At 39.8% G+C, this 15,745-nt stretch overlaps 1 protein-coding gene across 1 annotated transcript in view; it reads right to left on the bottom strand.

Annotated features, from left to right (window-relative positions):
- CRNKL1 (crooked neck pre-mRNA splicing factor 1) overlaps window positions 1–8,388 on the bottom strand; it is a 29,178-nt gene extending 20,790 nt beyond the window's left edge. The window contains 5 exon segments of the mRNA XM_049775588.1: window positions 372–538; window positions 1,916–2,074; window positions 3,029–3,120; window positions 6,147–6,299; window positions 8,268–8,388. Coding sequence (XP_049631545.1) covers window positions 372–538; window positions 1,916–2,074; window positions 3,029–3,120; window positions 6,147–6,299; window positions 8,268–8,318 — 622 coding nt within the window. The 5' untranslated portion in view covers window positions 8,319–8,388.
- Between the last annotated feature and the right edge of the window lie 7,357 nt (window positions 8,389–15,745).

Here is a 15,745-nt window from a genome sequence, read left to right as displayed (position 1 = left end):
AAAAAATTTAAAAAGGAAAGGAAACCTACGCTAGAGCGATAGCACAGTGGTAGGTCATTTGCCTTTCATGCGGCTAATCTAGGATGGACCTTGGTTCAATCCCTGGCATCCCCATATGGTCCCCTAAGCCAGGAGCAATTTCTGAGTGCATAGTCAGGAAGAACTCCTGAGCATCACCAGGTGTGGCCCAAAATCCAAAAATAACCCCCACCCCACCAAAAAAAAAAAGAAAGAAAGAAAAGAAAACCTTATCCTTAACTTCTTTGGCCTCCTCTCAGGCCTTGGCTATAATTGCGGGTCCTTACCATGAGGAGAGTGTCAACAGTAGCCCCCAGACAACACTGACATTACTGAAACTCTACAAAGGATATAGCGCTCGTATATGGTGCGAGCACGATCCACCTCCTTGTACCTCAGCTCGAAGTTGATGTAGGAGTGCCAGGCCTGTTCCTCAGGCTGCCACTCCATCCAGCGCTCAAACACTTGCCGGGCACCTGCAATGTTCCCCAGCATCTCCTCCATGTATGTGTACTTGTACCTTAAAAAAGTCAATAGAAATATGTCAGGAAGTTTGACAAAGTTTGACAAAATCAGTAGGCAACTTCTAGTCCTAATATTGTTGTTTCTGAGGAGAATTTGAGATTTATTCTCCCTAAAGCTTAAACTAAGCATTTCTACTAGTAAATCTGAGAAGAAAAAAAAAACTTTTAACACTGGGGTTTGTAAAATATATTTTTCCATTAAAATAGCTTAGTTCAGCAAGAAATTTATACATAGAAGACTGTAAAGTTTTCATAACATGGCTATTAACCTACGATAGAACATTCAAGAGTACTTTTAAAAATAGAGGGGGTACACACTGAGAATACACATGTACCAGTGATTCTCAACTAACCAGGCTGGCAGGTCAAAAGGATAGCATGTACTATCCCTTCATCTCCCCAAAAGCATATTCATATGTAAAATCTAGGATATCCAAAATACTATATAAATAAAAATAAATCTTAAAATCATAGAAATTGCCTAGTATATAAAAAGTTATTTGCCACCTGAATGGAGGCATCTTGTCAAGAAAAATAAGTCAAGGGATGTAGTGATAGTACAGCTGGTAGGGTGTTTTCCCTGCACATGGCTGACCTGGGTGCAAAACCCAGCATCCCATATGATCCCCTGAGCACTGCCAAAAATGATCCCTTAATGCAGAGCCAGGAGTAACCCCTTAGCACCACAGGAGAAGGAAGAAGAAAAGGAAGGAAGGAAGGAAGGAAGGAAGGAAGGAAGGAAGGAAGGAAGGAAGGAAGGAAGGAAGGACCAGAGGAAGATGGACAAATACCAGATGATCTAACTCAACTATGGAATAGAGATAAAACTAGGAAATGGATAGTACTCAACAATAACAAACCTGGATTAGAAAACTGATAACTAAGCAGTAAAGGCAGAGGAGGGGTAAGAAGATCTGATTACAGATGCCACATAGACAGAAGTAAAGAATTGTGGATGTTAGTGGTGGTTAAGTAAAGTAAATGTATACACTAATAATACCAACAAAATTGGTAACCAGCTTATTATATTATAAAAAATACCTTAAGTGTGCCAACAATAAGAGAATGGATGATGTTTATGAATGAAAAATCCTTACTTAAAAAAAAAAAAAAAAGAAAAAGAAAATCCTTACTTTTTGATTACCAGGCAGTGGGAGAGATGGGAGAGAGGAAGAGGAGGGCTAGAAGGGACACTAGACCAATGGTAGAAGTCCTTGGAAACCTTGGTGGTAATAAAGGTGTAAGAATCTTAGAAAACAAAATAATAAAAGTTATTTGTAATGGGGGAGGGGAGGAGTTATCTGTAACTATCTGACTTGAAATACAATGAACATCAGAAACATTTTTTTTAAAGCTATGAGATCAAAACTTACCAAAACTGGTTGACTCGGGGCAGGGTAGTTATAGCTCGGTCCCAGATATTTCGGGCATGATTGACTTGGCGATTCTTCATTTCCATTTCTGCATATTTCAGCCAGAGTGTAATATTTCGATAGTCCACATCTAACGCACGCTCGTATATGGATCGAGCCCTTGAGAAGAAAGATTTAGAGATGAAAACAGCCGTAAAAGACATGGTAACTATATCTGCCTGTAATGCCTTGCTGTTTTATTGAGAATCTATAATAAGCCAGGTCTCAGGAGAAAGTTCATAATGCTTCAGACCTCACAAAGACTAGAATAAGATCTGTACAAAATTATGATGAAACGTGTCTAAATCTACAAAGGAAATAGAGAAAAAAACAGACACTGGTGGGAGAGCAAAGCATTAGAGAGGTCCAGAATGGAGACATTGAAGAAAATTATGGAGGGGGAATGGTGTTATTCTAACAGAGAGAGACATTAGGTGTCTTCTCTGACTGCATTCTGTTGAAAGCAACAGGAGACATGTTGCATTCAAAGAATGACAGCATATACAGATAGTCAGGACAAGGGCTATGTCAGGAGAATGCAGAATACAAAAAGGGCCAAGCTGTGGTTTTTGTCTGGACTGTTTGTTTCCCATGGAAGACTTTTTATTTTATAAGAAGTCCTAGTACAAGGAAAGCAGATCAAATAGCTCTCAAAAAAAGTGTGTGTTGGGGCCGGGCGGTGGCGCTGGAGGTAAGGTGCCTGCCTTGCCTGCGCTAGCCTAGGACGGACCGCGGTTCGATCCCCCGGCGTCCCATATGGTCCCCCAAGCCAGGAGCGACTTCTGAGCGCATAGCCAGGAGTAACCCCTGAGCTTACCGGGTGTGGCCCAAAAACCAAAAAAAAAAAAAAAAAAAAAGTGTGTGTTAGAGCCAAGACCTGCTGCAGACCCCAGGCTGCCACTTTCCTCAGGGCTAAACTACGTCAGTGCTCCTGAGACTCCTCAAATGGACCACTGGATTCCATGGACCAAACACTGAAAATGAAATGCAGCCACAGGCTAATTTCTTCTATTTTTCTGTATTTGATAATGTCTAATCTGACATCTTTATATACCAAATTACACAGCAATTTACCTTTGAATCTCCTTTAGACTCTCTTCCCATTGTGCGTATTTTATCCAGTTACTAATCACAGTCCTGTTTTTCCGTATATTATCTTCAAAGGTCTGAAGGAAGGCAAGAAATGACATTGAAAGGAAAATAACACAAAAATACTTTCTTTAGAAACCATGTCCAACAAAGGTAGTTGCCATGTTTGCTTTCAGCCAGCAAAATAGTTCACTATTTTCTTGAAATAGATGTAAACCAAGCAGTGAAAATTTAAGGATACATCAGCCACGCAGCTGAACACCAGCAATCCCAAGCTTTGCCAGCTAGACCCACCACTCACAATCACCTCTTTGCCAATGGCCCAGGCTCATCACTTAACCATTGATCTCTGCAACGCCAATGCTAAGCTGACCAAAACTCCAGGAATACTAGTATTTGGGCTAATATCACCAGGACTTTTTTTTGAGTGAGTGAGGGTACCCTGCCTTCTTGTACTTCTGGAAGGCCTGGCAGCCAAAACCAACCAAAGGCCCCACAAAAGCTGCAATATCAACCACAGTGCTTGGAATTCCTGGACTGTGTGGCCACAAATGTGGCCGTGTGGCAACTCCAAAAATTTCATTACTGTTACCCCAGTAGGAACACACCAATTTAGACATCAACATGAATTCAATGTCACCCAATGTTTGGGAACAAAGCAAATAACTAAAAGATCAACTAGCAATACATACTTTAGTAAACCTTTTAACAATAACTTAATGACCTCATTGAGAGTCACAATAATTTTCACAAATTTTCTATTATTGTAATTAAAAACAAAATTTCATTGCCTCTTACTTGTAAACAAGCAATATAAAATAAATTAATCTTGGGAATGAATGGGAATTCAGGGACAATGGTGGAGGAAATTTTATATTGGTGGTGGGATTGATGTTGGATCATGAGTGGCAGAAACAAATGCATTATGAGCAATTATGTAAAAAGTGATCTTTAAATAAAGTAATTTATTTAAAAAACCACATTCTTCACTTATTAATCCTTGAGCGAAAAAGGTAATTTCTTTCTTTCTTTTTCTTTTTTGTAGAGGCGGCCATACCTGATGGTGCTCAGGATTTATTCCTGGCAATGTGCATAGGAATCACTCCTGGTGGGGTTAGGGGGCCAAATCAGATGCCAGGGATTGAACCCAGGTAGGCATCATGCAGCAAAAATGCTCCACGCAGGTACTATCACTCCCGCCTCTAGTTTTGTTCATATTTGAGATAACATCCTGGAATTTCTGAGAATTAAGAAATCCACAAAAGAAAATAATCACAGATATTTCTTTAGTCTTATATGTATAAAAATAATTTAAAATATAAAGTATTATTAATAAAATAGCTGATATTTTCTCCTGTCTATTGGTCTATCTCTTCCTCGAAAAAACGTTTTTTACGTTTTGAGTTCTCTAAGAAGAGTCTCTGCATTTCAAATAAAACTCAATGAAGATAATTTCAAGCAGATATATAATATTCATGGCTTAAAATTATCTCACCTCTTGGAGGAAGCAATCAGATAACATTCCCAAGTGTTCACTAGGCTCATTCTTAGGCCTAAACTCCTTCTGGTTGTTTTTACTATTGGGGTTACTTCTTTATCACTACTGGCAGTGTTTTGGAGTGAGATAATACTGGGGATCAAACCCAACAAAAGATGTATGTGACTGATGTTCTGGCAGGAGACATTATCTGGTATTAAATAAGGCAGCGGTGGTGAAGAAGTTCGACACAAAGAGCCAAAATTTTAAACTATGAGAGTCAGAGAGCCACAGCACGCAGTGACCTGCCAAAACAGACAAACACTCACACAAAAGCATATAATTTTAACAATAATATATTAAACATATATTGAATTTTGCCATTTTGAGTGAGGGTAAAAATCCTTCAGTGATGGTGAGGGTGTGCTGCGTCCTCCACACTAAGAACTAACGAGGAGATATGACACAACATATGACACACGGGTTCCCCCCCCCACCCCGCCCCTGCAGTTGTTTCCAAGGCTGGGAGACAGCCTGGGGGCCAGACTCCGCACTTGGAGATCTCTCCTCAGAGGTCCCTCCTCAGAAGCAGCAGAACAAAATCCAAACTTGGCAAAGAGCCACAGTATACAAAATAATGATAAGAGGCAGAGGGCCGCATTCATTTTGGCCGGGAGCCGCATGCGGCTGGAGAGCCGTGTGTTCGCACCCCTGAAATAAGGGCTATTCCCAGCCTTGAAAGATCAAGCCCAGCAGAGACTGGTAGTGTCAGAAATTGAATGGTAGTTAGCTGCATACAAGGCAAGAACCTTAAGCCCTTTACTATTTTTCTGGTCCAATTGCCACTTGGTTTACAATTTGGTCATACCAAAAAAAATTTTTCCTGGCTTGTTTATTTACAACTTGGTTTCACCCAAAATAAAGATTTTTGAAGGCCTCTTTGTGTACAATTTGCTGACACTCAAAACTTACTACATGTCAAAAGCCTACCTCATCTGAATGACTCAAGTTAGGCCTTTTTGCTCTTCTCCCCCTGCCCTGGTAGGGGCTGATGATCTTGGTACTTAATAAAAACCGTGGTTTTGGTGGGCTGCACTTTCACACTTGACAAGACTGAAAGCTCCCCGACCATGCCTGTTTCATCTTCTGGAGAATGGCCTGGTTTATTTCCTGCTGCAAACCCTGCTTCAAGACCATTTCCCTGGGGTAGAATTACAGAATGTGAAGTCTCACATCTGGTGCCTGAACAGGGACACTGGGGTGGGATTATGGTGTGTGGAGCCTCAGAGGCTAGACTTAACAACACAACAGATTCAGAAAGAAATACAAAAGGCAGTATTGATAAGCTTATTTTCTTCCCATTATCAGTTGTTTCACCTAAGAAATTGCCAGATCTCTTTGACTTTATAAGTTACTTCTCTCATGGATTTAATTTCTTTTATATGTTGAAAGTGACAACTCATGACATTTTCTAAATTTCAGTAAACTACTGCTATTTGGTAATTAGGAATTATACTATGAACTAAACTATTAACACGAAGATTTTAGCTTACAATTTCTAAAATCTGAGGGACTTTTTAAACACTGTATGATTTTAAAAGAATGAAATACATCCTCTTGACTGACCTTTCTTTTCCGTAATTTGTAATCATTTAGTTCTTCTTCATCTGTAATTTTTTGTTGAGGCGGAGGTGGAAGAAGTTCAAGTTCTCTTTCTTTAGCTTCTCTTAACAGTTGCTCAGCAGTTATCTGCACCTCCGCTGGGGCTTTGTTTTTTACCTTTCAAGAAAAAAGATTATTTGTAATTTTAGTAGATGTTCTTAACACAAGTTTAGGAAACAAACATTTTTTTGGACAAGAGCTTTAAAGCAATTACTATTACCCTCTTGACACACCTCAGTTTTTTTAAGCTAAGTAGAAAAAAATATATTTTATGGTTAAAATTATAAGTAAAAGTCACAAGAGAAATGGATCAAAACAACAACCTTGGGCTGGAGCGATGGCAAAGTGGGAAGGGTGTTTACGGCTGACTGGGTTGGATCCCTGGCATCCATATGGTCCCCCAAGCCAGCCCAGAGTGATTTCTGAGAACAGAGCCAGGAGTTATGTGAGTGCCACCAGGTGTGGCCCAAAACAAAAAACAAAAAAAAGGTAATTTCCCCCCTTTTTTGACCACTCTACTTTACTTTGAGGCTGCTAATTAACAATTTCAGTAGAGATTTCCAACATGTATACAGAGAAGATAAAGTATACAGAAATGTCATAAAATACTCCAACCTCTATGGAATTGTCTTTTGTTTAGAATGGCTGCTAATGCCCCGATAAATAATCTAGCTGGCATATTATTGCATGTCAAGTCAAAGACAATTTTCAGTAAGTTCTCATTGGAGTTTAAGTGTCTTGAGGTCTTAAAGCTATCCTCTCCAACAAAGTAGCAATGTGTCATATCTGATAAGTTCAAAATGAAATGAGCTCTAAGTGTAAAATACACACTGAATTTGGAAGACTCACAAGGAAAAAGGAATGAACCAGTTCATCAAAATGTTTTATCACATGCTACATTGAAATAATACACTGGAATAAATAAAGTATATAATTAAAATCAATGTCCCCAGTCTTGATCTTCTATTTATTGAGCTAGGGTCAACCCCAGCAGTGTTGGGGAAACCATATATGGGTTCTAGGATGGAACCAGAGATGGTAGTGTGAAAGGCAAGCACCTTAACCCCCATGCTATCTCTCTGGCCCTGTTTTGATTTTTCACGAGGAAAAAACATTGCAGTGGGGGTGGCAGTTGGGGCTTATCCATAGCAGTGCTGGGGGACCATATGCAGGGCCATAACCCTCTATACTATCTCCCAGGCTCTTAAGTTAGAAATCACACGCGTGGGTCACATTATATTTCTAAAGGACCATCACTAGCCAATGAGTTGATGGAACTGAATGTAAAAAAGAATTATTTCATGCTACAAGTAGAATGACGTTCATCATCGTATAAGAGTAGTGCTCTGTCCGCATTATCTCATGAAGACAAGTTCTGCCAGGAGAACTTTGGAGTAATGGCTTTGGGTAAAGCTTGACGGCTCCCAAAGCCTTATTAAGATTTCAGCCATAGATGGGAGTAGCAAAGAATGTTAAATTCATCGTTCAGTTAAGTTTCATCCTGCTACAACGCAAACTTTTGCCATCTATTTTGTGTGTATGTGTGTGTGTGCGTGTGTAAGCCTATTAGGAGAATCCCATTTCTCGTGTGTGTGTGTGTGTGTGTGTGTGTGTGTGTAAGCCTATTAGGAGAATTCCATTCCTCAATTGTGTGTGTGTGTGTTTGTGTGTGTGTCATTCCTCAGGAGGTGTGTGTGTGTGTGTGTGTGTGTGTGTGATTCCTCAGAAGATCCGTCCCTGTCGCACAGGGCCCACTATTGATTCCACCGCATATCCCAAGCCTCGTCGTTGCACTTGACAGATGGCACTTTTGCAGGATCCCGAGCTAGACTGGAACAGTGCTGCTGCTTGCATCAAGTGTGGGCCGCCCAGTGCGAGCGCAGGGTAGTAAAAACACTGTCCCTGAGTCTGGACCCCACCTGCACGTGCCCCTTCCCGTTCCCCCACCCCTACTACCCCTACACTCCGACTTCGCACGGGGAGAAAACCCAACACCTCACTTCTCCATCCGGAGCATGACCGACGAGCTGGGTGGGAGCCAGACCCCGAACCCAGATCCCTCCTGACCCACGACCTCTCGTTTACCTTGGCCACTTTGGGAATCCGCTGCTTCCCGGCTGCGGTGGAGGCGGCCATCGCGACAGCGGCAGCGGTGAAGTTTCCCCTAGGAGCAGAAAGCAGCTTCCTCCGGGCCTGAACTTCCCCAGCCCAATCCTGCCTCCCAAACAGGATACCAAAACCGGAAGCGGAAGTTGTCCCTCAGCCCACGCGCATGCGCGACGAAGAGGGCGGGTCCGTTTCTATGGTAACCAGACTTCGCGTCCTCCTCGGAGCTTGGGGCCGAACTCGGGAGGCGTCCCGGCGCTGTGTGGTTTATTTAGGTGGGTTCTGCTTAGGCCGCCCTCCGGGGACGCGGGGACCGAGTTCAGGGCCACAGGAGTACTTGTTCAGGTCTGCCAGTCCAGGATGGGTCGGGAAACTGTGGCTTCTTTGCTCTGCGAGAGAAGAGAGGTCCAATATCTGAGCTGTGAGCGCGAGGGCGGGCGAGTGGTCTACCCGAAAACTACGATTCCCATCATGCCAAGGGGCTAGCTGCTGTGTTTCCAGACAAGCCCTCTCCCAGTTGCATGCTAGGCGTTGTAGTCTCCGAGATCCACTCTCCCTCATTTGGAGACAAATTATCCCAGATCTCTTATAAAATTCATAATTCAGAACAATGGAAGGCATTATCAAGACAAATAAAAGGAAAGATAAATAGATCAGCGGCGTACTATCAAGCCAGCCAACTCTGTGGTCAGATAAACAAATACTAAATATTCAGAGTGTGCTTAATGACAAATTTTGTTTGCCTCAGTATCCTTAACTAAAAAAAAAAGTAATCCAAGAATAATAGTTATGTAAAAATCGTTAAGGGTTTTGAAGTAGATTTAAATTGGGGGGTGGTGGTACATAGCTAGCTATGATCAGGGTTACCCTTGGATCTGCCCCCCAAGAATCACTCTTGGCAGACTCTGAGGACTATATGGGATTCTGGGAATCAAATCGAACCCAGGCCGACTACTTGCAAGGTATATGCCTCACAGCAGTACTATCGCTGCAGCCCTAGAATAAATTTTTAAAAAAACAATTTGAGTTGCACAGCAAACCTGAACGAAAGAAAAATATAGTTCTTTTTTTTTTTTTTTTTTTGGTTTTTGGGCCACACCCGGTAACGCTCAGGGGTTACTCCTGGCTATGTGCTCAGAAGTTGCTCCTGGCTTGGGGGACCATATGGGACGCCGGGGGGATCGAACCGCGGTCCATCCAAGGCTAGCGCAGGCAAGGCAGGCACCTTACCTTTAGCGCCACCGCCCGGCCCCGAAAAATATAGTTCTTATATGTTCCTTCACCCTACTACCTTCTAAACATTGACATCTCTTAGTGATGAGCCAACAATTAAACATTATCACCCAAAGCTCATAGTTTTCATTAGGATTCTTTTTTTTTTTTTTTTTTTGTGGTTTTTGGGTCACACCTGGCAGTGCTCAGGGATTATTCCTGGCTCCAGGCTCAGAAATTGTTCCTGGCAGGCACGGGGGACCATATGGGACGCCGGGATTCGAACCGATGACCTCCTGCATGAAAGGCAAACGCCTTACCTCCCATGCTATCTCTCCGGCCCAGGATTCATTTTTTAAAATTGATTTTCTTTATTTTGGACACAGTGATTTACAAAGTTTTCATAATATAGTTGTTTCTGGCATTTAGTATTCCAACACCAGTCCTATCACTAATGTAATAATTCCTTCTCCCTGGTCATAAATTTCCCAGCCTCCGGAAGTCTGCCCCTTGGCAGGTACAAACAATTTACTTAACAATGCTTGGTATAACTAAGTGGTAATGGAATTATAGAAAAATAATACTGCATTAAAAGGAAATTTATGAAAACTGTCAAGTCTGTTGTTGTTGTTGTTGTTGTTGTTGTTTTGGGGAGTCACACTCAGAAGTGCGCAGGGTGTGCTCTGGCTTGGTGCTCAGAAGTCGCTTCTGGCAGGCACGGGGACCATATGGGATGCTGGGATTCGAACCACCGTCCATCCTGGATCAGCTGCGTGCAAGGCAAACGCCCTACCGCTGTGCTATCTCTTTGGCTTCAGCTGTCACGTCTTGTAATAGAGTCTCATGTCATTGTCTGAGGGTCTACTGAGCACTATATTGTCAATTGAACATTCTGTCATTGAACTTCTTTGTTAACATTATGTGGTATCTATGATGGCATTGCATATAATGTGGTGCTTTCCTACTGGGGAATCACTATTAAAATTATGTGGTGGAAAGATTCTCAAAGTAATCTCTGATTAGCCTTCGAATTTCTGTGGTGTCTGTTGTGATGTCCCCATTTTTATTCTGATTCAATTTATTAGGTTTTTCTTTGTGAGTTTTGATAGTTTATTGATCTTGTATAATTTTCCAAAGAACAATTCCCTGTTTTCATAACTCGTTTGGATGTTTTTTTGATATTCAGCACATTAATTTCTGCTCTAAGTTTTATTATTTTCTTCCTCCTGCCTACTCTAGACTTCTTTTGTTGGTCATTTTCCAATTTTATAAGTTCCATAGCCAATTTATGAATAATTTATGAATTATTTATTTATGAATAATTTGAATAACATGAATGCTTTTAGTCTGCTAAACTTTCCACTTAACACCACATTTCTTTGTCCCCAAAATTCTAATAGCTTATTTCCTCATTTTCCTTTGTTTCCATAACTTTTAATTTTCTCTTTGATTTCCTCTCTGGCCCCACTGGGTGTTCAGAAATTAGCTACTACTTAGTTTACACAGTGTGTGAATTATTTCCTGTTTATGTTTGTGATTCACTTCTATTTTCAGTATATCATGGTTTGAGAAGATAATTGATACAATTTTTATCCTCTTGATTTTATGAAGGTGTTTTGTGGTCCAGCTTGTGGTCTTTCTTGGAGAATGTCCCACGTGCAGTGGAAAAGAATGTATATTCAGCTTTTGGGGGATGAAAAGTTCAATGTAAATCTACTAATCCTCTCTCTTCCACTTCTTTCTTCAAAGCTCTGAGAACATACATACTGGTTGATCTATCAAGAGGTGATAGATCAATGTTGAAGTCTCTAGCAACTATTGTTTTGCTATTGATATCTTTCTCTAAGTCAATTATCAGTTGTTTTAAGTATTTTGATGAGCCCTCATTGGGTGCATATATATTTTGGAGTATGATTTCTTTCTGATGAACATCTCCATGATTATTAAGAAATGGGGGCCGGGCGGTGGCGCTAAAGGTAAGGTGCCTGCCTTGTCTGCGCTAGCCTTGGACGGACCGCGGTTCGATCCCCCGGTGTCCCATATGGTCCCCCAAGCCAGGAGCAACTTCTGAGCACATAGCCAGGAGTAACCCCTGAGCGTTACCGGGTGTGGCCCAAAAACCAAAAAAAAAAAAAAAGAAATGGTCCTCTTTGTCTCCATAACCTTTTTAAACCTAAAATCTATATAATCCAGTATTGTATGTCCACCCTAGCCTTTTTAAGGAGTTTTTGCTTGGAAGATTTTCCTCTAACTTTTAAATTTGAGTTTGTATTTGCTCTAATGTGTTGCCCAAATGTGTTTCTTGAAGACAGAATAAAGTTAGATTCAAATTTTTAAATCATTTTGCTATCCTGTGCCTCTTTTTTATTTTAACTTTTTATAATAAATTCTTTAATTGAATTACCATGAGATGCAAAGTTAAAAAATACTCATCAGGGTAGGCATGGTAGCACAGTGGTAAATCATTGTCATAGTGGTCCCTTCTCTGCCCTAACTGCACTTCCCTGCTATTTGTGGGAAGCTTCTTTAATGAATTTGTTCCCTTGAACCTCATCTTTTGGATATTATACCAAATTATCTTTATTTAAAGCTGTCTTTCTCTAAATATTCCACAAATGAGTGTGGTCATTCTATTTATTTCCCTCTACCTCTGATGCCTCACTTGGTTCAGCACAATTCAGTCTATATTCACTCTGTATTACTTTGTGCCTCTTAATTGCTGAGTTTAGACCATTGATATTGAGAGATAATTGTCATAGAATTTGTGTCATCTTTCTATAGAAGTTTGTTGTGTTTGTGGGGTTTGTCTTATTTCAAAACAGATTCTTAATTTTTTTTAAATTTGGTTTTGAATTTATTAAGTTTCTGAGCTGTTGTAATTCATGAAATTGCATAAGTCTGAATAAGAGTCTGGCTGGGTAAAGTATCTTCTTCTATGGTTTTCAGCATTATGATTAGGATGTTGTTGGAGTATTTTTATTCGGTTTTCTTTTAGTTGGCATTCTTCATGCTGCCAGGATGTAGATGCATGTACTCTCCAATTCTGGGAACTTCTCAGCAATGATATCTTTAACTGTTGCTCCTTCATAGGGTTTTGTTGTTGTTGTTGTTGACCTATGGGACCCTGTTGATTCTTATGTTGTTCATTTTGAATTCATCTCAAAGTTTTCTTGTCAGCTATTATTTTAAGACTTTTCCATCTCCTATTGTTGTCTGTAGATGTTATGCACCTCATCATTGAGCTCACCGATTCTGTCCTCAGCAGCTATTACTCTGCTAGTAAGGCCTTCCAGTGAATTTTTCATTTCACCTACCATGTTTTTCAGTTTTGGCATTTCTGTTTTAATTTTTTTATTTCTGTTCTCATATTGTTTTGTGTTTTATTGACTGTCTGTTCCATGGTTTCTTTGAATTCCTTGAACATTTTCTCTCAGAGGTTATGTAATTGGTTGACACTAGATGAGTGTTAGGACTATCATCTCTGTTCACTAAGTATTGTGGGGTTTTGCATTGCTTTCCCATTGTGATCTTTGCAATCTGGAGGTCTTTCATGTGTGTTGTGTGTGGCTAAGGAACTAGAAGAAATGCACCATCACAGAGTGAAGTAGAGCCTCTCTGTTTGCCTTGGGGTTGCTAGAAGACCTTCCTCCCCTCTTTCAGGTGCTTTTCTCTCTTGGGGCAGCTGACCTGGGAATTAAAAAGCACTTCTGAGTCACAAAGAAGACCCTTATCTTATTCTTTCTGCTTTATTTCTTGGGACCATATGGTTGGGTGGAGTTTAACTGGTGTAGCTCAAAGACCCCTTCAGTCATCCTGGTGCTTCTCTTTCTAAAGGTTACTGAATTAGGGGCAAAAAATTGTCTGATAGATTTTTTTTGGTTATTTTTGGAAGGCCACATCCTGTGATTTTTTAGGGGTTCAAGGGTTATGCCTGGCTATGCATTCAAAAATTGCTCCTGGTTTGTGGGACCATATGGGACATAGTGGATCGAACCGAGGTCTGTCCTGGGTCAGCTGTGTGCAAGGTAAATGCCCTACCACTGCGCTGTTAGTTCATCCCCTGACATTTTTTAAAAACTTATGTATGGGTGTTGGATCTTATCAAATGCTCTGTCACCATCTATTGATATAGTAATATGATTTTTCTTTTTACTTATTGTGTATTACATTAATTAATTTTGTATGTTAAACTGTTTGTCCATTACCAGGGTAATTTCGATTTGGTCATGGTGTATTATTTTTTTGATTGATTATTGGATTCAATATGCTAGTTTTTGGTAGAGGATTTTTACATCTATGCTCATTCGAGATATCGGTATGTAATTTTCCTTTTGGTGTGCATCTATACTTTAGATAGCAAGGTAATGTTTTCTTCATAGAAACTGGGAGTATTTCTTTCAATTTCAGAAATCAAAAAGAGCAGTAGCTTTTCTGTAAAAGTTTGAAAGAACTCAAATAAATCCATTTGGGCCGAAGCTTTTTGGGGGGGAGTATGAGATTTTATAATGCCATTTTGATTTCATTGATAGTGATAGGTCTGTTGAAGTGTTCCATATCTTTTTGATTTAGTCTCAGATTATAGACATCTGAGAATTTATTCATTTCTTCTAGATTTTCTCTTTTGTTGTGGCATAAAGCTTTTCAAAGTAATCCCTGTTTATCTTTTAAATTTCTTCTTTTTTCTTGATGATTGCTTGCCTAGCTATGTATTTCCCTGTTAACATTGCTTTTTTTCTGTGTCCCACAAGTTCTGGTAGCTGTGTCCTCATTCTTGTTTGCTTCCAGGAATCTTTTGATTTCTTCTCTGATCTACTTAAGTTCAATAGTGAGCTGTTTAATTTTCAGCAATTTGAGTTATTTCTCCATTTCCATTTGTAATTACTATCTTCATTGGTTTAAAAAGATACAAATTTTCTCCTCTTGACTTTATAAAGGTACTTTTTGTGGTCCAGCGTGTAGTCTGTGTTAGAGAATGTCCCATGCACATTGGAAAATAATGTGTATTTAGCCTTTGGAGTATGAGAAGCCCCTTTTATCTCTACCAAATCTTTCTATATCTTTTCTCTTTCTTTTTTTTTAAATAATTTTTATTGAGACCAAAGGGAATTGCAAATTTTTTACAGTAATGTTTTAGGTACATAGTAACATTGAATCATGGGCATTCCCACCACCAGTGATGTCCTCCCTCCACCCCTGTTCCCAGTATGCAACACATACCCCTCTCCTTTGCCCCCCCCATTTCTTCTTTCAAAATGAGTTTTTCTTTGCTAGTTTTAATTTATTTCATCTATCAAATGATAATAGAACAGTGTTGAAGTCTCAAATATTATACTCTTGCTATCTTTGCATTTAAAAAAAGTCCTAGCAGTTGTTGGTCTCTTATTAGGTGTATATATATTTAGGTGTATATATATATATATATATATATATATTTAGAGTCAGTCCTATATTTAGGACTTGAGATCTCTCTGGGCTATAGTAACATCTAGATTGCACCCTTGTTGCTTTCCCCCTTTTAAGTAAGTTAATTTGCATTTCAGCTCTTTTCTTTTCTTTTCTTTTCTGTCAACTTGGATGATAAAGGGTCATCCCCAAGAGGTGGTTTTGCATTCAGGGCACTGATGTACCTCTTTGTAAGCCCAGAGGTATATGTTGGCATGAATTCATCAGTTAAAAAGTCACAGGATGAAGATTCCTGCATGCCACTCATCATTCCTGAGTTCTTTGACATCACCCTGCCCCTTACACCCTTAACATCTGAAGGTTGATGGCTAAGAGCAGTCAGTTTTTAATGACTGTGAATATCAGCAGGCTGTTTGATAAAGGGGCCATTTATTCATGAACACTTTAGCCCACAGAACGTTTTAATGGGGAAGTTGGTAGGGGGCTGGACTAGATGTCCAAAGCTGTTTCTCCTAAGATGTTTATCTGAGGTAAGTCACTTTAACTCAAGGGCCTCAGCTTTTACTTCTGATAAAGAACAAATGGGTTTAACTATGTATCGGGCCCTTATGCTATGCTCAAGCTCCTTAGTACTTTGATAAATGAAAATTATACAAGGATATATTCAGTCAACAATAACAAAAATCCAAGTGATGTAATTTCATGTTTTGGAATCGCACCATTACACTATATAGTTGCATTTATATAACATGTGAAAATGAACAAAGAATACTTTTAATTACCTTTAGAAGGGGGAATAAATCAGGTGAAAACTCTATAAAGTGCTAGAGATGTTCTATATT

The sequence above is a fragment of the Suncus etruscus genome, chromosome 6 (assembly GCF_024139225.1).
Source record: "Suncus etruscus isolate mSunEtr1 chromosome 6, mSunEtr1.pri.cur, whole genome shotgun sequence".
Lineage (NCBI taxonomy): Eukaryota > Metazoa > Chordata > Mammalia > Eulipotyphla > Soricidae > Suncus > Suncus etruscus.
This window is presented reverse-complemented; position numbering and strand designations above follow the sequence as displayed.